The 23,856-nt window shown below is 37.8% G+C and overlaps 1 protein-coding gene across 1 annotated transcript in view; it reads right to left on the bottom strand.

The window, feature by feature from the left end:
- LOC140239751 (uncharacterized) overlaps positions 1-11,804 on the bottom strand; it is a 46,749-nt gene extending 34,945 nt beyond the window's left edge. Inside the window, exon 1 of the mRNA XM_072319572.1 lies at positions 11,672-11,804. Coding sequence (XP_072175673.1) covers positions 11,672-11,804 — 133 coding nt within the window. The remainder of the gene's footprint in view (positions 1-11,671) is intronic.
- Positions 11,805-23,856: the final 12,052 nt, after the last annotated feature.

Below are 23,856 nucleotides of genomic sequence, written 5' to 3'. Positions count from 1 at the left end.
ATTTGATTTCTGTTCATTAACAAACATACGTAAAATAATCTTATGGATGATTCAATCTTCAAATAATCTTTTGAACGTTGTACCCTTTACACCTATATTAGGTATTTTCACGCATCATTTCGAACATGATATGCGAGGCCATGGAGAGCTCAGTCTGATTTCCTGCTGCCTCATTGCTGTCCACTGAAACCCAAAACCAATGTCTGGTACAGTTCTAACGATGTCGCCACATGAAACTCCCCTCTATTGTTCCCTTTTAGTGTAGAAAATGACGATAAAAAATTGACTAATACTGTCTAAAATACATGATTATATTTTATTCGTAATTCACTTTGAATAATCAAAAGAAGAATAGTTTGATCCGTTGACAAACAATATTGACAGATAATTGATCCGCCAAACATAAATTCTAGAAAACAACGTTAAGGAACGACCACACTGGAAGGATTGGAGATGACGAAATCGTGTCTAAATGCAATGTATTAAACGTTTTAACTAAAACGAAAGATATATTTCCTTATACGAGGAAAAAAAGGAGATTATAATAATTAACTGGAGAAAAGATTTTGACCACTATGAAGAAACTTAGAAGCAATGGGTATTGTTAAAGGTAGGGGATACCTTTTACAGACCTCCCAAAATGCAGCAAAACATTAAATATGAACCTCAGGGGACTTGTTTAGGCCACTGCTGAGAAATTTGGAAGTCAACAGTTATCTACAATTTGAATAATGCACAAAACTCAACTACTCAGTAGTTCTGTGTGTCAGCCACACTTAAGCCTTTTTGTTGCAGTCTTCTGTATTTTTTTTTTTATCTATAAACACAAATCTAAAAGTATAAGAGCTGATGTAATAACATATAGAGTGTGTGGCAAGAATGTATGTAGAAATGTTTGAGTTTTGATGAACTTTCTTCACAAAATATACATGATGGACACACATGCAGTGCATGCATGGGTCTGCAAAGGTAGCCTAGTAATGTACTGGAATTTACGGTGAGCCCCGAAAAAAATTCAATTCAAAATCTAACGGTCAATAAAAATGTACTTAACATTACCTTCCACTTTCAATACTTTATGGGAGTTTCTAAAATGATACTCTCTTCAACATACCACTGTATCTATACAACTCTTCATTTAAGGCATGCAAATGGGATTCCCTACCTTTAAGAAAAATACTTTGGGTTAGATTAACGTGGTCGATGTTAGAACACACACTTTGACAGGAAACCACGAGATGCCATCATCATTCAATTCAGTCATATGTTTTGATGTCTTTTCAATATACGCAACAAAAACAAGTTTACACGTGAAATCATACAAACCTTATTTTGTTTTAACTATCAAAGGAATAAAATACTTCTGAAATGTTGATGGGATGAAGTTGGAGTACTTGGAATCTCCCTTTGGGGATATATTACGTAGCCCATATATGTAATTAAATCTTCTTTCATGAATAAGCATCTTATCTATATTGTTAAATCATAATGATTAAATGCAAACATTAATATTCCATAATCAAAAAATAAAAAAATAGACGTTCAGTCTATAAGTTTCATGTCCCCAAAGGGGTAAGCCATGTGAACTCGACATTGCAATTAGGAATAATGGCCATATCTCAAAGTTGTTTCAGAGTTTAAAGGGGTTGTGCTCGTATACTTTGTCAGTTTCACCTGCCACCCTAAGGTGAGCCTTCAAGTATGGTGCTGTTACTGTCTGATGATAAATTGGTACTGTAAAGAATTGCAGAATAAACATTTACATTACGATCCAAACAAACACTAATGAGAGTATTGTCCGACTTCTAGGGAGACACGTTAAACAATATTGTGATGTACTATAAACAAATTAAAATGAAGGAAAATGTCTACTGACTTACTGACTTACATACAATATCTAAACGGTTTGCCGAAAGCGACCCTTTTCAATAGTTAGATGTTCCTAAACAAGCCATCCGGTAGAAAAAAAAAAAGAAGAAATTAGCAAAGAAGCAAAGAAGCAAACAAGCAAGCAAGCAAGCAAGCAAGCAAGCAAGCAAGCGAATAAACAAACAAAATCCTACTTAAACACGCAGTCTTTCGTATCATGGTGGCAAAATATGGAATGATTTACCAAGTTATTACAATCAAAGTGTATCGTTGTCTGCCTTTGAATATGATATGGATAATACGTATACAAAACGAAGATCTTACGTATGAATATTACGGTCTTATATTATGTCTTATATTTTAGTTTTATTTTGTAACAGAAATTGTTTCAAAATGTGTTACTTTTGACTTTCGCGATTATCTTTCTCTCAAAAAAAAAATCGAGTGAAAATATTTACTCTTGAAGGAGTGACCTCGTTTTGGAGTGACCTAAGGGATCACTCGAAGATTTTGGAGTGATCCCTGAGGTCACTCCAAAAAAGAGTGAAAATGAACATTTTCACTCAAAATTCACTCCAATTTTACTCTAAATTCACTTTTTTTTTATTCACTCGTTCAAGATTTTTTTTTTTTTTTTAACAGTGCTGCGCTTTATGGTTTTAGTTTATGTAAGCATTGTGGTATACATTCTAGTATGTACAGTTTGCTTGATATGTATCTAAAACAATGCATTTGTTAAATGAGTTGAATCATAGTTTGATACTTATTAATGAATGTATCGGTGATTTGAAATTGTGTTATTGTTATATTGTTTTATTGTTAAACACTGTATACAGTATATGATATGTATAAAATGCTGTCGTTAGTTTCTTTGTTTTATTTTTACCGCTTCAAGGGCTCACTGAAAAACACGCTTTTGCTTTACGTGAGTGATTGTGTCAAAATTGATTAAGTTAAAACTCAAATCTAAAACTCAAAAGTTAAAGTGAATCGCAAATTTAGTGGCATATACAAGCTTCCACCACGTTCTACACTGTACTATCTTTGGCTATTATAGCGTCCCCACCTATTGTCAATGCACAGTTGCTGTCGTTAGTTTCTTTGTTTTATTTTTACCGCTTCAAGGGCTCACTGCAAAACACGCTTTTGCTTTACGTGAGTGATTGTGTCAAAATTGATTAAGTTAAAACTCAAATCTAAAACTCAAAAGTTAAAGTGAATCGCAAATTGAGTGACATATACAAGCTTCCACCACGTTCTACACTGTACTATCTTTGGCTATTATAGGGTCCCCACCTATTGTCAATGCACAGTTGCTGTCGTTAGTTTCTTTGTTTTATTTTTACCGCTTCAAGGGCTCACTGAAAAACACGCTTTTGCTTTACGTGAGTGATTGTGTCAAAATTGATTAAGTTAAAACTCAAATCTAAAACTCAAAAGTTAAAGTGAATCGCAAATTTAGTGACATATACAAGCTTCCACCACGTCCTACACTGTACTATCTTTGGCTATTATAGCGTCCCCACCTATTGTCAATGCACAGTTTTGCACAAAACATTTTGGGATCAAAGTTCGAGCCTGAATGTGTGTCTCTATGTTGTACATGCTATGACTTGGTAGGCAGAATGCGACGCCATTGTTCCATTACATAGAGACTTTCTTGTCTGTGCTACACGCATTCTAAAATACACGCATTGGCAAATAGGCGTTACACATAAAACGTGGTGTGAATCCTTGCCACTGACTTGTAAATGCGTCGGCCATGTTCTTCAGACCCACAGCGACGGAAAATGATTGCTGGCACAATTTACAATAAAATCGAAACATTGATATTACTCGAAAGTCATATTTTGAGCATTCGGATTTATTTGTGTTTTTCCCCCTTACTGCTTAGTAATGATGGATGATATAAGTTACTCTCTACTGTTTTGTTGCGTGAATGTGCTTTACAGGGAATAAAAGTAAGAAAAAAAAAATCCCTATACGTAGGTGGTATACCTGCCTTTTCTCACGGTGATGACTGCATGATTCAATTTCTTTTTCTTTTCAATGCTGTCATCCACGCTTCTAAGGGCGATATCACGAGTATTCTCCACGCACCTCTCTATATAGTTGTTTAATCGTGACTTTATTCAAGTTCAAGGCAATGTGAGTAGAACATATATATATATATATATATATATATATATATATATATATATATATATGTGTGTGTATATATGTGACCGTGCATCACAAAACGAACAAAAAATCGCACACACTGATTTTGAGTGAGGACTGAAATAGGTGAAATGGGTCAACCTAGCCGATCTTGACCTTTTCATATTTTCTGAAAGAACAAGTCTTCTTCTACATTATGTTAACGTTTGGGGTCATAAAACGGTCAGAAAAGTGTGTTTTTTAGCAGTTTATCTCGAACAGTTTTGGTAGAATACTTTGACTAAATGTGTCTTTAGAGACCAATTGTCATTTCTGAGAAACCTTGTGCACACCCTTCACTTTCAACTCTTATTACTTTTGAAAAGATAGTGCTACTGCTTTGAAAGTTAGTATTAATTTTGGACAGAGTGTTTTAATAGGGCATGCTTAATTTCAGTTCAATTTGATAATCCCTTCATTGTTGTTACTCCGATGGTTTACTTCCTGTTTTTTGTCCTATTCATCGCAAAGGCAGCACGGCTCGGTAGAGATTAAAAACGCTTGAATACACTGTACTTCAGAGCCTCTTTTCTCAGTTCACACTTTTCCTCAGTGTGTGCTTTTTTCCAATATTTATATAGGTTAGGAGAATCCAATTGAATTGAGTTATACATCATTTCAAAGGTTAGAGTCTGCTCTTTCAGAATCTGCACTTAACTAAAAATCCATGTCTGGGGATGTTTGTGTGCTTTTTGTGGTGCAGGGTCACATATATATATATAAAACATGTCTACCGCTTTATTCAAAACGAATGGTAGGTCAAAACGAGTACAAGAGTTACAAAACAATTAACTGTTGAAGTTCACATTTGCACAACAATAGATTTATATCATATCACACATAACCTGTACAATATTAATCTATCGATCCAATATCAATGATATCACTGCGTTACAATAGCAACTGTCATGGTATCATCTTCCGCATTATCAGTACAATAATTATTGTGTAAAAATGACAGTGATGAAATGAAACAAACATAATCGATTATAATGTATAAGCCTAGCTACAATCATCATCATCATGATCATTATCTAAATCATCGGTATAACCAATGTGTAATGCATTGAAAAGACACACTTCTTACCTTCTGCTAAGCTACAATGGATTACACAGACAGTCACTGTTAGGAACAAATCTACGTTCTTGCGGTATCTTTTCATTTCAACCGGAAGAGAAGTTTCACTTGTCAAAAAAAAAAAGAAGGAGACAATTTCGATGAAACCAAGTGCGCAAACGTTAAATAACGACGGCAGCGGTAGGTGGACCAAGCTCGCGTAGCCCGCGATAGCTGACAGTATCCTATTCGAACTAGCGGTTGTAATGAACTTGCGGAAATATTGTACACGTCACGTGATGGCTAGACCATTGTTCGATCGCGTTTATTTTACGGCGGTGACGGGGGTCTTGGGAATCCCACTGTGATCCGCGACGGATCAAGGATAAACGGACCAAACCACTCCATGAAATGCCTGCTAGATAAGATATTTCACATAGCGTTGTGTCAGGATTCCCACTTCAAAATGAAAAGGGCACGAATTTTATCAGGCATGCTTTATTTTACGTTGTTGTGAATAATTCAGTCATTACAAAACCGAATTTGATCAAATAAACTTTCAATTCCCTTTGGAATCGTATGCTCTAGTCTTGTTGGAGAGGTTTATAAATATCTCATAAAAAGTTTTAAGCTGAATCCTGACCTCAACCAGTACTATACCATCCCTTTAACTTCATCACAATTACTCATTAAACACATATTTTGTGTGTGTGTGTGTGTGTGTGTGTTCACTGTTTGTTCAGTCCCACTTCCAAATGAAAAGGGCACGACTTTTATCAGGATTGCTTTGTTTTACCTTGTTTTGAATAATTCAGTCATTACAAAACCGAATTTGATCAAATAAACTTTCAACTCCCTTTGGAATCGTATGCTCTTTACTATTTTGTTAGAGTGATTTATAAATAACTCACAAAACGTTTAAAGCTGAATCTTCACCTCAACCAGTACTATACCATCCCTTTAACTTCACAATTACTCATTAAACATACTTGTGTGTGTGTGTGTGTGTGTGTGTGTGTTCACTGTTTGTTCAGTCTTTTTTTTTAAAGAAAATGATAATGCAGCAACTATTTTTTTTTTTGTTAAACATCCTTATGATATCACTAACTAACCTCCTGATAACTACTACCCTGAAAATTGCAGACCCCTCCGGACGACTAATCTGTTTAGGGTTATTACCCTCCCGGGCAATATCCATAGAGAATCTTCTCTTCCAGGGCAAAGCCTCTTACGACAACTAACTTCCAGGTAATAATCCTCCACACTGGTTCCCTTTATAGTTCATAATTATGTTAACATGTATGAGGGTACATTTTCGTTCTTTTTATAATGATATGGCACTGTTTGGAATTAGCCGCGGGATTAGGACGGGACTTCAGCACGCACTAACCGCACACTTGTGACTACAGAAATACCTAATACAGTGCTTGTATTGCGCATCTCACTACCCTGACATACGCTTTATAGGAGAAGGATGAAAAAAACAACAACAGAAAGAGAATGTACTGTACAATGTATATATATATATATATATATATATATATATATATATATATGTATAATATATTGTATATAATATATATATATATATATATATATATATATATATAATATATTGTATATATAATATATATATATATATATATATCATTATAAATATATATATATAATGTATTTATTGTGATGAATTTGTCTTTTGTTCTAATATATTGCATCATTAGATAGCATTTACGTATGAATAACAACTTGTTCATGTTTATATAATACATTAATATTTAGCCATAAATTCTATGCTTTTTTTTTCTGAGTGTATTTCCACCTGCTTTTGTGATTTTTCAGCTAGGCTGTCACATGGGACAACCTAGTTTGTTTGCAAATAAAATAAGAAAACGACATAAAGGAAAATGTACCATAGTAAGTAATGGGAACCATGAAAGTCACTCAGATGAAAAATAATTTCTGAAAAGATCAAATCAACATAAACTTACTAGGAGGTTAGGAGGGCTGATTTCACTTCTTTCTGGTTGCTATTGGTACAGTCTCTACTACCTTCTTCTTTGCCTTCTGGGACCGGGAACTCCTTAGATTTACCTGCTCTTCGTCACTAGACGAAAGGTGTGCCTGTGATGGGTATATTTGCATGGGGGCCTCGCCTCCCTTCTTGCTCTTTTTGCGTTTCATTGGCATGACGCTCGCGGAAAGTGTCGACACTTTCGTGTCTGGGTCACAAAATTTCCACATCGGTTCCGGACACTTGCATACATAGATCCGCATCGGCCCCGCGCTGTCCTAAAACATTTCTGGTGTCTTCCGCTTTCATTCGCGAAGCTTCCCCGCACCGCGGGATTCTTTCCGGAGCGTGTGCGGAAGGAGCGGAAGGGTTCCGGACAAGCGGGACATCCTCAGGACATCGTCAGGACAAGTCGCCGAACATTGCCGAAGGTGTCAGGAAGTTCATTTCTGCGTCCAAATTTTGGTCTCGATCAAAATTTGGACGCGGAAATTTTTCTCTCTCCCGAAGGTGCGGAAATGCCCTGACATGTTTAGGACAGTGAGCGGACACGTTCAGGAACGTGCGGACAGGTTGCCGAAGGAGTGCGGAATACAAAATCTGCATTCCGGGTCTTGTCCGGGTCTTGTCCGCGCCCTAGTGGACGCCTGGTATAAGCAAGGAGGTACTTGCCTAGTACCTCCTTGGTCTAAGTTGACAACTTGCCGCAATGCAACTATCAGTGTCGTACAATGCCTGGAGCTTGTAATACGGCACACGAGCAGTGGCAACGGTTAGCGCCCACAAGTGACTTGGCTTGAATAAGTTTTTCGAGAGAAACTGTGTTCATCGAGCGAAAAACCCAGTTTATCGCAATAAACTCTGTTTCAGTCGATAAACGTACATGTATCGACTACCTTTATCGAACGAACTTTGACAAGAAATGCGTCTGTCATGGCGTGAACACGAAACAATTGAGTTCCTTGGCAGCCTTTAAAAAGAAAGTAAATAGACAAAATAAACCTAGTTTATAGTGATATACTGAATTTATCACCGAAAAAGTAAGTTTATCAGTCAATTTTTTTTTTTTCTGGAAAGAATTAAACACCATTTATCGAACGAAAAACTAAGTTAATTGATAAATTGCGTTTTCAGTTCATAAAGTTTATCGATAAACTAAGTCTATCTCTCGATAAACACAGTCTCTCTCTCTCTCGAAAAAAAAAAAAACCAACAACTTTGTTTATCGAATGATAAACTGAGTTTTTTGGCCATAAACGAAGTGTGTTTTTTTTTTTTTTTTGTCTGTTTGTTAATTTTCCATCTGAGAAGACGGCTGGATAGCCCATATTCAGCTTTGCCAAGCTGGTCTTTGATGGGGTCCAGTTGGATGTGTGGCTGACTATACTTCACCGAGTTAAACACCCTGCTCTGTGCGATGAATGCATGAAGCAGGAGCATGAGTTGTGACTCTCCATTTTATGTCCTATCCGAGGGAGAGAGCGTTTTCCCTCTTGCTAGAGGGGACAGTATAATTACACACAACATTGCTCAGTCCAAACTCGGGCCAGAGGCAGACGCGCTACCGACTGACCCAACTTACCGGCGATATCGGCGATAAACTCAGTTTATCGGTATTATTGGGCAATGGCGCGCCATATTCGCTTGATAAACTGCGTTTTTCAGTTGATAGACAAAGTTTATCGATAAACTAAATTTATCGCTCCATAAACACAGTTTTTTCTCAAAAAACACACACACACACATTAACAAAAACTAAGTTTATCAACTTATAAACTGAGATTTTCGGCTATTATGCAAGTTTATGGACGAAGAACTTAGTTTATCGGAATTATTCTGCTTATGGCGATGTAACTGTATCTCCATGGTTCGTAGTCTCCCAGCTGCTTTTTCACACTGTGCGAGACAAAAAACGTGGACGCGCGCCAGAATTGGGAACTTCATTCTACATGGGAAAAGTATTTCTTTTGATTAGTGTTGGTCTCGTGAGCCTTTTGTGCGCATTGTCGAACTCATGGGCTTTATTTAGCTATAGTGCGCACGCACTGGCTGTTTGATTCGTGAGCTTATAACTCGTGGGCTGACTCATGTAAATATTTTCCATGTCGGTCTTCTGTGCTGTATGACTCGTGCGTGTCGATCTCGTGGGAAGACCGCGGAGTATCATTACAAATATTTGTGACCCTGTACCACAAAAGCAACAAAAAGATCGCCTGAAATGGATTTTTTTTTTAATAGTTTAGAGCAGATTCTGAAAGAGCAGACTTCTAAGCTTATAAAGTGATGTATAACTCAATAGAATGGACTCTCCTAACCTATTTAAGGATGTTCCTCAGTTAAAGTGAAGTCCATGTCATTTTCTTCAAACTTTCCAGACCGTAACTTTGACCCATCCGAAGCCCAAATATATAATTTAAACCAGAGGTTCATGCGCTTGTTTTTCTTCTACGGGACTTTGAAGAAAATGACAATCTGGCCGTCCAGTACCAAAATGATAGCGTTATGTAGGATCAAGACCACGATTGGCAACAAAACCTGCAATGACAAACTTAAATCCCCATAATTATTTTCAAATCCTGGTTATTTTCTCCAAATTTGCAACAATTGTAGTAATTGAGCAAGCAGCGCCCTCACGCGGCAGAAAACACCGAAATCTCTCAAGGTTGATAACTTCAGAACTTACAATGTACTTACTGTACATTCAAAACCCATGTCATTTTCATGAAACTTGACCAAATTGTAGAGGAAGGCGTACTAATTCCAGAAAAACAATTAAAAGTGGGGGTTCATGTGCTCGTTTTTTGAGCTAGCAGCGCCCCCATGCGACATATATCATCGTAATCTGGTCAGGAACCTATGCAGGGATGCCCTGACAGGGTGGATTCATTATGCTGTACATTCAAAACCCATGTCATTTTCACGAATTTGAACAAATTGTAGAAGAAACCTTACTAATTTCAGAAAAACGATAAAAAGTGGGGGTCATTTGCTCGTTTTTGTACTGGCAGCACCCCCAATATGATAGAAATCATCCTAGGACCCCAAAATCTGGTTATAAACCTTTCGTGGATGCCCTGATTAGGTGGGGTTCATGAATGTCATGTTGTACATTCAAAACCCATGTCATTTTTACGAAACCTTATCAAATTGTAGAAGAAGGGTTACTTAATGCAGAACAATTGTAAAAATGGGGGGGGGGGGGTTCATGTGCTCGTTTTAGTGCTAGCAGAGCATCCTTGCGACAAAAACCATCGTAAGACCCCCAAATCTATAGCCAGGAACCAATGAAGGGATATGCCCTGCTAAGATGTATGAATATCATGCGGTTCACTCAAAACCCCATTTTCTTTCAAAAAAAAAACAAAAAAAAAAAAACAAAAAACGTGTCACAATTGCACTGATATGGTGAAAAAATATTCAGAAAGGAAGGTCCATGTGCGCTTTTGTTATAATTTTCCTTACACAGCCTTAATGATATTATGTGGACGCAAGCGTGGAAAACTCCACATTGACATGCTTGTTTGTTTGTTTTACCCACTTGCTGTAACCATGTGCAGAAAGTGATAATGGAGGAAGAAGAATAAATACAAGGAAATGGGAGTTTTGGCATTAGTCTGACGGTCCTCCAAAGGAAAAAACAAATATTAATATACAGTGAAATGACGTTGATTGTAGATTGCATGTGTTGGTTGTTGCAGTGGTTGGTAAAGTGCGTGTTGTAAACTATGGAGATGTACCTTGAGTACCCCCCCGAAAAACAAAACAAGACAATCGATTCTCCTTTTTTTTTAATACCAGATTTGGTAATCAAAAATTAATATCTGAATGGTGAAAGTGACAAATACTCTATTGTTTGATAACACTTTCGTGTCCTTGTATTTTGTAACCAAAAATAAAAAGTATTTTGTGTTAGTAATGACAAGTTTAAAGGGGAAAAATACCAAGTGGAAAGGTGCATCAGGTTGTCTCAAATCATCTCGAAAACCATGCCTAGGACTGAATATGTTAGAGGTATTGTAAGCTAACTCTCCTGAAAATTTTGACCAGAAAAACTGCTTATTATTAATTCTGGGGAAGAAAATGTGAGGCCTTCCGATCGGCTAAATTCTTCGATTTTTAGAGCAACCCGCTGTACTAAGGCAACGATTGACCGTTATTGTAATAGCGCCACCGTGCGGTGGCCAGGCGAAATACTATACCGAGCCGTTGTGATGTGTGGTGGCCGCCGTGCGAAAAACCAATGATCCACCACACAACCAACCAGCGCTGCATACTGTACGTCTGAAGCTCCTTTGCACTGCTGTCATGCCATGCATTGGCATGCCCCAGACGCGAAGGCCAGGCAGGGCTGACATCGAACAATGACCAGGCAATAAGTAGGCAGGCAGGAAGGGTCGGAGTGTCCGTGTACTGTATGCAACCTGATACCACAGGACCAGCTCCAATATACTGTCGTGTTTCCACACAACACACACACACACACACACACACACACACACACACACACACACACACACACATATAGCCCAACCAACACTCCATATAGCGCTGCTGGTTAGCTAGCTGGCCGGTACATACACCGAAGAGATTTTTCTCCTCGATCTCTTCGTGGTACACAATCTCACTGACACTGCACTCACTTTGCGTTGCCGACTGCATGCGATACATTATTTTGTACAGTGTGTACTAGTACATGTAGTAGTACAATCAGCGAGCTCGAGATTGGCGGGAAGTTGGAGTCTTGGACCTACACCTGTGTATGAGCAGGGGGGTGGATTTCTTTCTTCCACCTCCCTGGACCTACAGTAAGGGTACCGGTTTTCGACACTTTAGCACATTTCCTTGTTTACCATCAATACTGCACCGTTTTACCTCAGAATTTCGATATGAAGTTGAGCTACAAAGGCCAATGATAATATGCCTTAAACGAAATCCCATTTGAATGCACTCGCGTTCAATTTTTAAGCGATTTCCGTCACGCCGTCGCTGGCATCAGATTTCGACACCCAGCATCATTTTTCGACACAATCACAGCGCGCATCACACAGAAATCACATGGCGCGTACAGTACGCGTACACTGCATTGTGGACGCAAACTAGCAATCATATTTCCTCTATAACGTGTCTTGATATGGGAATGTCGAAATCTGGTGCCACATTCTCAAAGCCAACTCTTTCTACAAGTTTGCTCATTTATCACGAATTCAGCCATGAAATTACTAAAGACGATTATGAAATCAAACATCAAGATTTGGCAAACAAACTGATACTAAAGCAAGATAACCGGCACGGGTGAATTTAATTTAAGGGCGATGTATACAAAATGCATCATATTGTTTTGAACCCCTAAAAATGGCTGACATTAACATTTCTGCTGACACTGTGTTGCTTTTCTCCTAAATATTCTGCCGTCGGATTATGATGACAAGTGACAAACGGTGTTTATATAAGACTAGAAATGTGAATGATAACTTGGTTGATTGCTGAAGTCAGACGTTTGTATTGAGTATAACATTTTCTAAGAATTATCTGCTGGGTGTCGAAATCTGGGTCCTGTTGAAAACTGGTGCACTAACGGTAGCTAGCAGAGCAACAGTTTGCTGTATACGCTCTTATTTTCGCGTACAGATTTTCACGAGTAACAGAGCCATAGACCTTTTTTTTTTTTTTTTTTTTTTTTTTTAATCCACGAAGGAAGGTGAGAGTCTCTTCCCACATCCCCGCTCCAAGCAAAATTTTGCTTCGTGTCTGTCTCTAGTATAGTATTGTGGGTAAATTTTATTGTCGCGCTATGTACACCCCAAGCCCTTACAGAACAGGCCACGAACATTCATTGCCTTGTGACGATACGCCCTGGGCCCCGCCTTATAAAGCCTTCATATCAATCACAAGTCCCCAAATCAATCGCAAGTTGCATTGCAGCACACACAAAAGTTGTGATTGATTTCTATCACAAGTCTTTATAAGACAGGCCCCTGAGCTAACGAGGAACAGTTACGGGAGGGCTGCCCTCTCGCTCAAGACTTGTAATTGTTCAAATCAATACAACAGAGATAAATCGCCGCAAAAGTACAGGTACCACCAGTGAGTGATATAGTAGACAGTTCACCGGTACTATACATGTGCTCCGTCAGGGAATAATCTTTCAGAATCCACACTGAAACGTCATGCCTTGTAATACATATTGTAGCAGCATTCTGGCAGCATGCTGGAGCTGACAGTGCCCGTAACCCGTGGCACTAAAGGTTTCGGGTTTTGTTTGGTTTTGCGTTTGTTTGTTTGTTTGGGTTATTTGCGAGCCCCTAGTATATTGTACTACGTTGCACTACATGTATAATGGTTACCTTGAAATACTGTTACATGTATGGAGCCTAGCAATACAGAGGTATACAATTTTCCTAAATCTCCTAGCTGTTCTCCTGCTTGAGATTTATTTTCTAACTTGACTGTCATCGTCTGTTGAAAAATAAGCCTTAGATAGCATGAGATAACATCTAAGAACCCTATATAGAGCTGGACCCCGACCACAAGGAACTCATCGCGCTTCGCGCACATCGAGTTGGAGTCTCCCGTTTGCTAGGGGTTTCAGGCGGGAGAATCTCCAGATCAGAAGCGTGCTTGAGGTTGGAGTCACTGGTAAGTCTAGTAAATACTAATAAACTGACTCTCTCATTGTGACAATCATACTGTGTGTATAAGTACTGGACGAAAATCTATTAGAGGAACAGGTCGCCTCGATCAATCCATGAAAGTACTCGTAATAACCTTCAACGTAGTGAGTATAGTGTACAATGTAATATGCCAATGTAATGACCTACCTCCTCTGAAATTCGTTATTCCTAAGTTAATCCGAAGGTGAAATAAGACCCTATAGTCATGCTACACATGACTCGAAAGTTAAAAAAATAAAAAAAAGAATTAACAAATGAAAAATATAATAATGACAAACGTTTGGAATAACTTTTTTTTTTTAGTTTACAAATTATTTTCTTTTTCATTTTCAGATTATACCGCGCTTCTATGATAGTGATGATGATTATAATTACAACTAGAGAAGCACTCTGAGAGCGCAGACCTCCGTCAAGCATGCAAATCATTTTCACCACTGATCTTGTTCTTCCGTAGAAATATCAGTGATTTCCACCCATACGTACTGCATTGTGTGCTGAAAGGTGCCAGATTTCCCAACATAACAGAATAATAAAAAATCATGTCTGGGGAGAAACGGCGCAGACAAGTCTGTCTATATGTCATGTCAATGCGTTGTGCTGTACTAGAAAATATCAAAACCAAATGCAAGATAATGATGTCCAATACTAATTGAAAGATATTTCGGATGAGCTATCGAGTTGCGTGATTCTTAATTTGGATAACGAAAAAACAAACAAAACAGTAACAAAATAATAATCAAAACATACACTGCTAGATAACCATGCTCTGCTTGACAGTTGAAATAAAACGTAGACCACGATGTATTTGTTTGTTTGTTTGTTTTTTCACGCTGATTTAACCGCTTCTGAATTATAGGCATATTAAAATAAATAGGACTTCGATATATACTTGGCGGGGGGGGGGGGAGGGGAATCGTGCAAAATCACACGTACAAAAGTATAATGATAAAAATAATAATAAAGCTCGTATAATGATAAAAATAATAATAAAGCTCCGGGTTACTGCTTTAGTCAACCAATAGCGGTGTGTGTGTGTGTGTGTGTGTTTTAATTCTCACTCACTTTCTTCCGTGATAAACTTCCTCGAATGTAAGTTATTGACTTGTCATATACCTCCGTCAAAGGAAGGAGGTATATGCATGTTTTCTTCGGCATTCGTTGGTTTGTTTGTTGGTTTGTCTGTGTGCAAAATAAGTCATAAAGTTGGGAACGGACTTGAATTAAATTTACAGGAAAGGTTGAGAGTGACACAATTTTACAGATTTTATGACGAATTTTCGATATTTTGGCAGGGATATTATGGCGGGTCAATGAACATGGGAGTAATGCACAATTATTTGCTAACGATTTGCCTATATAACATATTTGTGTATAAAAGTTAACGAAAAACTCTCCAGTCTTGTGAACCCATCATAATCAGAAGACGAAACCACTTTACTGTCCGGGCGCGTATATTATATTACATTCTTTTAGCTCAAAAAATTATTGTCTTCATCGGAACTTATCCTGAATGATCTCTCCAGAAACTTAATATAAACTCATGTTCTTCTATTTTTATTTCAAAATTGCATGTTATCCATTGAATATGATTCCTTTGTCCATTGTTTATTTTTTCTTCTTCTTATTTGTCCTTTTCTTTCTTTTCTTTTTTCGTATACTTCGCGCTATATAATAATGTGCAAGCTATACATGCATACTTTTGCGGTTCATCCTATACATCTTTCACCTCTTATTCAGGATAGGTTTTTTTTCATATTATAATACATATAAAACATCCACACGCTGACGCACTTTCTACATTAATGATCAATGTATCGTAATTGCATGTGTATTCTAGCATTCTTTCCTTCTTCTGTGTACTATAAAAATATATATTAGATCAGTGTGACGTAAATTGAATGTGCTGAAACTGCGTGTCTACACAGGCCAGAGTCTCAACGGTTGATAAGACTGCGGTTTTAGTAATTCAAATCATTAAGTTTACAATATTGAAAGATGTCATGAAAATTATGTTTAGAGAGAAAATGACCAGACAGAAATATTTTGTTGCGTAGTAGGAAAGGTATAAATATACTGCAATACTGCAATCTACGATTATCGACGAATTTAGGAAGAAATATTCAGTTGACTGATATTTTGATGAGACATCCAAGGTCATTGATATGTCTGGCGAGAAGGGCAGACAAAAATCTTTCATATTTGTGTTGTGGATGAAGTATAGTCCTAATTACAACAATCAATGTGAAACATTATTGAAGCAAGTACGCGAGAAAATTATATCCGATTTATAGAAAACAATAATGACATAGGAAAGAAAGAAAAGGTGTAGGCCCAATGAGGTTGGAGTTCCAACTGGCTGTATAAACATTCAAACCGCTGTCAGTTTTCTTTTGATGTATAAAAGAATTCCACATTACATGTGCATTTGTGACTTTGATGACCGGGTTTCAATAGGCGTTTTCACATCAGCCCGATGTTTCGAGATAGCGCGCTATTTTCTGACTTGGGAAATTTTCCCGATAGCGAAATAGCGCGCTATTTGATAATGTAAACACAAATTAACGCGCTAGTTGTATCGCTCTGAATTCGGGAAATTTCTGAAATAGCTGGATAGTAGCGCGCTATTTGATAGTATAGGCGTTTCCACATCAGCCCGATGTTTCGAGATAGCGCGCTATTTTCTGACTTGGGAAATTTTCCCGATAGCGAAATAGCGTGCTATTTGATAATGTGAACACAAATTAACGCGCTAGTTGTATCGCTCTGATCAAGAAAATTTCTCGAGTCCAACTCGGGAAATTTCTGAAATAGCTGGATAGTGTAGCGCGCTACTCGGATAATTAATGTGAAAATGACTTTAGAAATTAGCGCGATGAATTCCATCATTCCTGTTTGGAGGCATTTTTTTTTCAATCAATCCAATGAATTGGATTAAGGGAAACTACAGAGTTTAAAAATGATATACAAACATTGAAGAGTAATCTATTCCATGATTGGTAAATCAATCTTTAACAAAAATTTCAACAGCCCAACAAAATGAGCTGATATAAAAAAAATGTGACCCATCAGGTCAAAAGTTAAGATTGAAAAGTAAGTCAAAACTTTATTAATCCATTGGATTGCACTAAAATATTAACCCACTTCTTCAATTGGCAAATCATGATGTACAATCTTATTCATACACTCTAAATTCAGTGTAACTTGACTCTTATGATGTCGGGGATATTTTGGGAGTTCTTACAGCAATTATTATGAGCTGGCACCTATGGGTCTGACCCAAACAGATGTGTTATTGGCATTAAAACATACAGAAGACAGAGAAAAGGGTCATGAAATACAAGAGGAAAAGTCCTAGCCTGTCTTAGGCAGTGAAAAAAAAAAAAATTCCCGAGAGGGTGGGTGGGGCCGGGGTTCCCAGACCCTTCCTCCCCAAGTTTAGGGTAAAGACAGCAACGTTCACTCTCATCTATGACTATACAAAAGTGAAGCCACATATCCAAAGATCTTATTGCTCTCTTGTCAAGAGATCTAGAATAAAAATTCACACTTTTGGAAATAGCTAGACATAACAAACATTTCAGAGCAATTTATGACATTATAATAGTTAATCATACAGAAAATTTAAAGGGCCAATCAAACGACACCATGGTGTCCCTATTCACCCCAGTCTAACTGATTTTTTTTTTTTTTTGCCCAAGAGAAGAAAAAATGTGCTGTCACAAATTCCTGTTGAAATAATTATTTCAAATTTAAAGGTGTAATGAAAGACCTAATATGCTAGATTCATGAACCTTTTTATTAGCGAATTCATTAATCAATGGCCACAGGAGCAGAAAAGTTTTGACCGCCCTGATTTTTTTTTTTTTGTGTGTGATTTTTTTAAAACTTTTTATTTGGACCTCCTGTACCCTTTAATTTTTTTTTTTTTTCACATCAGGAGGACCACTTTCTGGACACTGCTGGACGGTCCTTCCATCCTGTAATAAAAATAAGAAAAAAAAAATTCAAGCAAATTCGAAACATGCACATTCAAAAACTTTTCTCGGTTTTGTCCCTATTCACCTCGCCGTCCCTTTTCGCCCCGTTTCACGGTACATGACCTGTATGAAAAGGATGAATTCAATCGGTAAACTCAGAGGGATGTTTTCTGCAAAATAGTAATAATAATAATAATAATGATAATAATAATAATAACAATAAGCACATGGAGAGAAAATAAAACCAAAGATCACAAATAGATCATCATCATAGAGGAGCCCAAAAGGGTTTTGTTTTTGTTTTTTTGTACGTCCAACCTGTATTTTATTCTATTTTTTTTTTTTTTTTGTTATAGTGGCGTGATAACAATACAGTACATTTCAACTGAGCATTCAAGTACGTTGGGCGAGTAATGAGATAAGGTACTAGAGTAGGTTGGAAAACTATAAGTGCCCAAGATGAGGGCATGATTTTATTTTTTTTTTTAATTTCTGCATAGCCGCTAAAACAAACACACACACACACACACACACACACACACACACACACACACACACACACCAACAATTTCGAGGCGGGTCTGATCAGGTGAATGTGTGCCTTAGTAGGTCGCTTAGTATGAAAATGTATAAGCCAGGCGGGAGATTGATGGGAATTGAAGAGTAACATTCTAACCGCCAGATTCCCATGTGGGGGGACAGTCCATCACGAGAGTGAGGCCCCTTATGAGCCAATTAAAGTTTACTTGAACAATGCCAAATACATTGTACACTGTACATGATGTACTGAGTAAGGCTAAATCGTTAGGTATCATGTAGAAATGCACACCTACCGTTCGCTTCGCCGTTTGTCAATCAAATTTTGTGCAGCTATTGAAGATGCTAAATTGAACCATATCAGAGAGTTTTCATGGAATTAGAAAGCCGAAAAGGTAAGAAAAATGAGAAATCGGAGTTGAAAGTACGTCGGAAAGTTACGTCGGAAAGTAGTGCACCGATTTCGCAGAGAACGATGTCAACTACTATAATCGATTCTGGTTGTCTCTAATTAGCCGCTTACTACAATATTGAACTTGACTCGTGCAATACATGTAGCTCCTACTTTCTTTTTCATATTTTTTCTAGTTAGCTCACCTGCAGTGGCGTATCTAGGGGGAGGCAAGGGGGGCACGTGCCCCGGGCGCCACTCCTTGGGGGCGCAAAAAACGAAAAAAAAAACAAAAAAAAAAAAAACGAAGAAGAAGAAAAAAAAAAACGAAGAAGAAGAAGTATAAAAAAAAACAGAAGAGAAGAAGAAGAAGAAGAAGAAGAAGAAGAAGAAGAAAAAAAAAACTCGCCCGGAAAAGGGGGGGGGGGGGGGAGGGAGAATGGTGGGGGCGGGGTAGAAAACCAAATCAAACAAGCATGAGGATGACGCGGACAAAATGACAATGTCTATTGTGTTCACACATGTCATTTTATATTTAGCAGGCAAAGTGTTTCACAGAGCGGCGGCTGCAATTTCATTCGTTCTGAAGCGATCGCCGATTGGATCAAAAGAGGACGCCAACGGTTTCGAACATAAGGAGGGGGGGGGGGGCGCACAAAAAAAATCAAACAAGTTAAGAACAAAACGTAATGATGCCGCGGAAATATACAAATTTCTGCTCACTCGCTCTTACTACATTAGAGTATTATTTTTCAAGTCCTCAGTTTGCTGGTATAAATCGTTATCGATAAGGCCGTAACTACAGTATATCTTGATTAGAATTGTAAGATTTAATAAGCAAAAAATGACAAGAATTCCATGTTTTGTAAGCTGAAATACAAACAATTTCGGCTCGCTCGCTGCGGTCGCTTGCCAAAATTTATCAAAAAAAAAAAAAGAAAGAAAAAAGATTAGAACAAAACGTGACGATGACGCGGACAAAATGACAATGTCTTTTACGTTCACACAATTATTTTATACTCAGCAGGAAAAATGTTACACGGAGCAGTGGCTGCAATTTCATTCGTTCTGAAGCGATCGCAGATTTGATCAAAAGAGGACGCCAACGACTTCGAACGGGGGGGGGGGGCAAATAAAATCAAACAAGATAAGAACAAAACGTAATGATGACGCGGAAATACACAAATTTCTGCTCACTTTCTCGTACTAATAATTTAGAGTACTGTTATCTATAAGGTCGTCAGTATATCTTGATTAGAATTGTAAGATTTAATAAGCAAAAAATGATAAGAATTCCATGCTTTGTAAGCTGAAATACAAACAATTTCGGCTCGCTCGCCAAAGTTTATCCAAAAAAAAAAAGAAAAAAAGATAACAACAAAACGTGATGATGACGCGGAAATATACAAATTTCGGCTCACTCGCTCGTACTTTTATAATTTAGAGTATTGTTGTCTATAAGGTCGTCACTGTCTTGATTAGAATTGTAAGATTTAATAAGCAAAAAATGATAAGAATTCCATGTTTTGTAAGCTGAAATACAAACAATTTCGGCTCGCTCGCTGCGCTCGCTCGTCAAAGTTTATCCAAAATAAAAAGAAAAAAAAACAAAAAAAACAAAACGTGATGATGATGCGGAAATATACAAATTTCGGCTCACTCGCGCGTACTAATTTAGAGTATTTTTTTTTTCAAGTCCTCAGTTTGTTGGTATAAATCGTTATCTATCAGGCATGAGTCACTATCTTGAATATAATGCATGCAAATCCATAAAACATTTTACAAGCTTGAAGACGAGTTACTGTATTTCTCTTTCCAGAAAAAAAAGTAAGATTTGATGGGCAAAAAAAGACAAGAATTCCATGTCTTGTAAGCTGAAATACAAAAATTTTCGGCTTGCCCGCTACGCTCGCTCGCCACAATTCATCAAAATTCATTACATTTAAATCACCCTCAAAAAGACCCCTTTTAAGTGCTTGAAAAAGCATATCATTTGGACTTTGTTTAAAGTCCCTACCGGGATGGAGTTGGGCGGGTTGAACACTTTTTCAGAAATTAGGGGAGCAATTTTCGCGCCTGCCCCGGGCGCCGTTTTCCCTAGATACGCCACTGCTCACCTGAGTTGAAGGCTCAATAGTGAGCTATTGTGATATTTCTTTGTTTTCATTGCCACTATCATGATTATCACTATTCAAATTATTGATACAGATTATTCATAACAGGATTTAGACATCGATCCTTTCTTTAAAAATTATAATAATTATTGATTTTATCATGACAAAGTTGATATCGATATTATCAACTTTGTCATGATACAATCACATACATGTAATTTGAGTAGTGTTGAAAGGAATAGAATGAGGTTGAAGGAAAAGTGCAAGGAAGAAAAGGTTAGGCTATTAGTAGGAGGGAGAGAGAAAGAGAGAGAAAAGAAGATGAGAAGGAAGTTGAATTCAAAGGGGATTTGTTTCTAGTAATCTACATAATTTATAGGCCTAATTTAATAAATTAAAGAGAATATTATTACAAAAAGTGTTATTCATGTATTGACATTGTGAACCTAAAACCATTTTAGAACCATTTTACCTAAAAAGAAACAGAATATTGAAATTAAAATGGTAATATGTTTTTAATTGATAAGTTCATCTTAGGGATATTAGAAAGTAATTGTTTTCATGATAGTATTTATTTTTCCATTTCATTTTTTTAATCATGTATATATATACAAACTGCAACCCCAGTATTTGCTTTTGTTTTGTAGTAAAAATCCATTTGTTGTGCAATATTCATGATGGATAATTCCCATTTTTTCATATATCTTTTACTGTTTTGTACACATATTATCCGTCCATCATTTAGTCAGCAAACAATGTTGACAGATACACAGTCACACGCAGGAGAAAATTAACAAAAACGATAAAAAGCAGACGCATCAAGATAACTTTCTTTCTTCCACATTTTACTGTCGAGCCGACGTAGTAGAAGAGGCTGTATCACAGACTACAACAATCGATTATCATCGTTATATCGCTCTTCCACATAATCGATCATCCATCATGCTACACTGACACAGCCGTCGATCGGCGTACTTTTGAGTCACAATTAGCTACTTTTCTTCTGTAATTGACCATGGAATTTCATGAAACCGTCAGATATGGTCCATCTTGACATTTCTGATAGCCACAAGAAGTTTTCATTGACAAATTAAAGAAGGAAATGGTAGGTGTGCATGGTGTGCATTTGTACATGATACACTACACTAGTTTTACGTGGACTCGCTGCTGTGCGGTAAGCTATGGTAGTGGTGTGTGTGTGATGATGAGTTCTTCTGCTCGCTAGTAGCTGATATAGCTGCTGGGTAGTGTAATCCAATGGCATGTAAAGGTCGTAGAGGGAGGTAGACAGGTATTACAGTTCGAAATTTTGGCCGTTAACAATCATCCCGTCGCTGACCAGGGACACTCACCTAAAAACATTGAACTGCACATTACTTGAATATGAGACCATACTGAAGCCAATAATTTTCACATAACAATAGATAATGTACTCTTAAATGAATCCCAAAAGGACTGGAACAATCTTCCCTCTAGCATTCCCACTGATCAGTTAGTAGTCTTCCCCTTTAAATTTAATTTAGATTTTCACAGAGATACTCAGATTGTTAAGACGTTAAGATGAAGTGTGTGTAATATGTTTGTTTTGTTGTTATTGTTGTTGATGTTGTTTTTAACACCTACTCTAATAAACTAGTAGTCCCCGACTAGGGCCTAGAGGCCCTAGGTACCTTAACACTCGACTTGACTATGTTGATGAACAGATAATAAACTGCATGTCACAAAACAGATCTATGGATTGAAAATGTAAACAGTTCATTTCCACTTTCAAGCTTCCCGATTTCGCAGATCAGTGTTGTGCTACCATGACCATGCGGCTCGGACCGCTGAACTTTGCGTAGTATGTACAGATTGTAACCCGTACAGTCGGCACGCGAGCCGAGCGCGGCTGCCCGGCGCGGCCGCGGTGGGGAGCTGTCGGGTATCCGTACGTACCACACCTAGCTCGATCTATACTAGTAGCTGCTCAGCTCAGCTAGCTCAGCTCATCACTCGTGCGTGCGCTTCTACGCTCTTTGTTACGTCACTGCCAACCTGCGCAGCTAGGATGCGCACAACTCAGCTGAGGAACGTTCTTAAATTTTGGTAGGAACTACTTGTGAGATGAATCGGCCGAAAACAGGATGTAAACCACCTAGTAGGGCAGATATGTAACAAAAGTTGGTCGAGATGCTCACATCCGGCGGAAAGTATGAAATTTTGCATATACGTGTATGGGTAATTTGGGGCGCTGTTTTCAAAAATTCCCGGATCCAAGAGATCTGACCACGGGGTCGGCCGCCATTTTGAATTTCAATATGGCCGCCATCACAAAACAAATTTGAAGATCCCTATCTTCAGTTCTTAATGACCTGTGGTACCAAAACTTGGTACACAAGAACGTTTTGACATGTTGAATTTGATGACAAATTAATTTGAAATGTCTGACAAACATCGAATAGCCGCGATTTTGAATTCCAATATGGCCGCTTCGACGAAATGTTCAAAATCTCTATCTCGAGTTCTAAGTGGTGAGTGGCGCTGAAATTAGGTGCAAACAAGTATATTAACATACTGAGTTTAAGAATTGACTAATGTGATGTGTCTGGCAAACGCAATGCTCGCTATTTTGAATTCCAACATCACGACTAACATTCATGGGCATGCCAAAAAGGGCAGCAAAAGTGAAGCACCATGCACCTTTCACTGACGTCACAATGTAAATACAGCAGCGCGCACTCAATCAGTTACATACGCGCGTTCAATCAGGTAGCCTAATTTACAAACCCAAGATAGAGAATTTCAACATTCCAACATGGCAACTATGTAGGAAAATTCAAATTGGCTGCCGTGCAGCTTGTCAGACATATAAAATAAGTCTTGTATTGAAGTTATCATATCACCATGCTTTTATTTATCAAATTTCAATGGCTTATGTCATTCAGAACTGAAGATAGGGATCTTTGATGGCGGCCATATTGGAATTCAAAATGGCGGCCGACCCCGTGGCCAGATCTCCTGGATGCGGCAATTTTTGTAATCAGCGCCCCA

Source organism: Diadema setosum, chromosome 16, assembly GCF_964275005.1.
Source record: "Diadema setosum chromosome 16, eeDiaSeto1, whole genome shotgun sequence".
NCBI lineage: Eukaryota > Metazoa > Echinodermata > Echinoidea > Diadematoida > Diadematidae > Diadema > Diadema setosum.
This window is presented reverse-complemented; position numbering and strand designations above follow the sequence as displayed.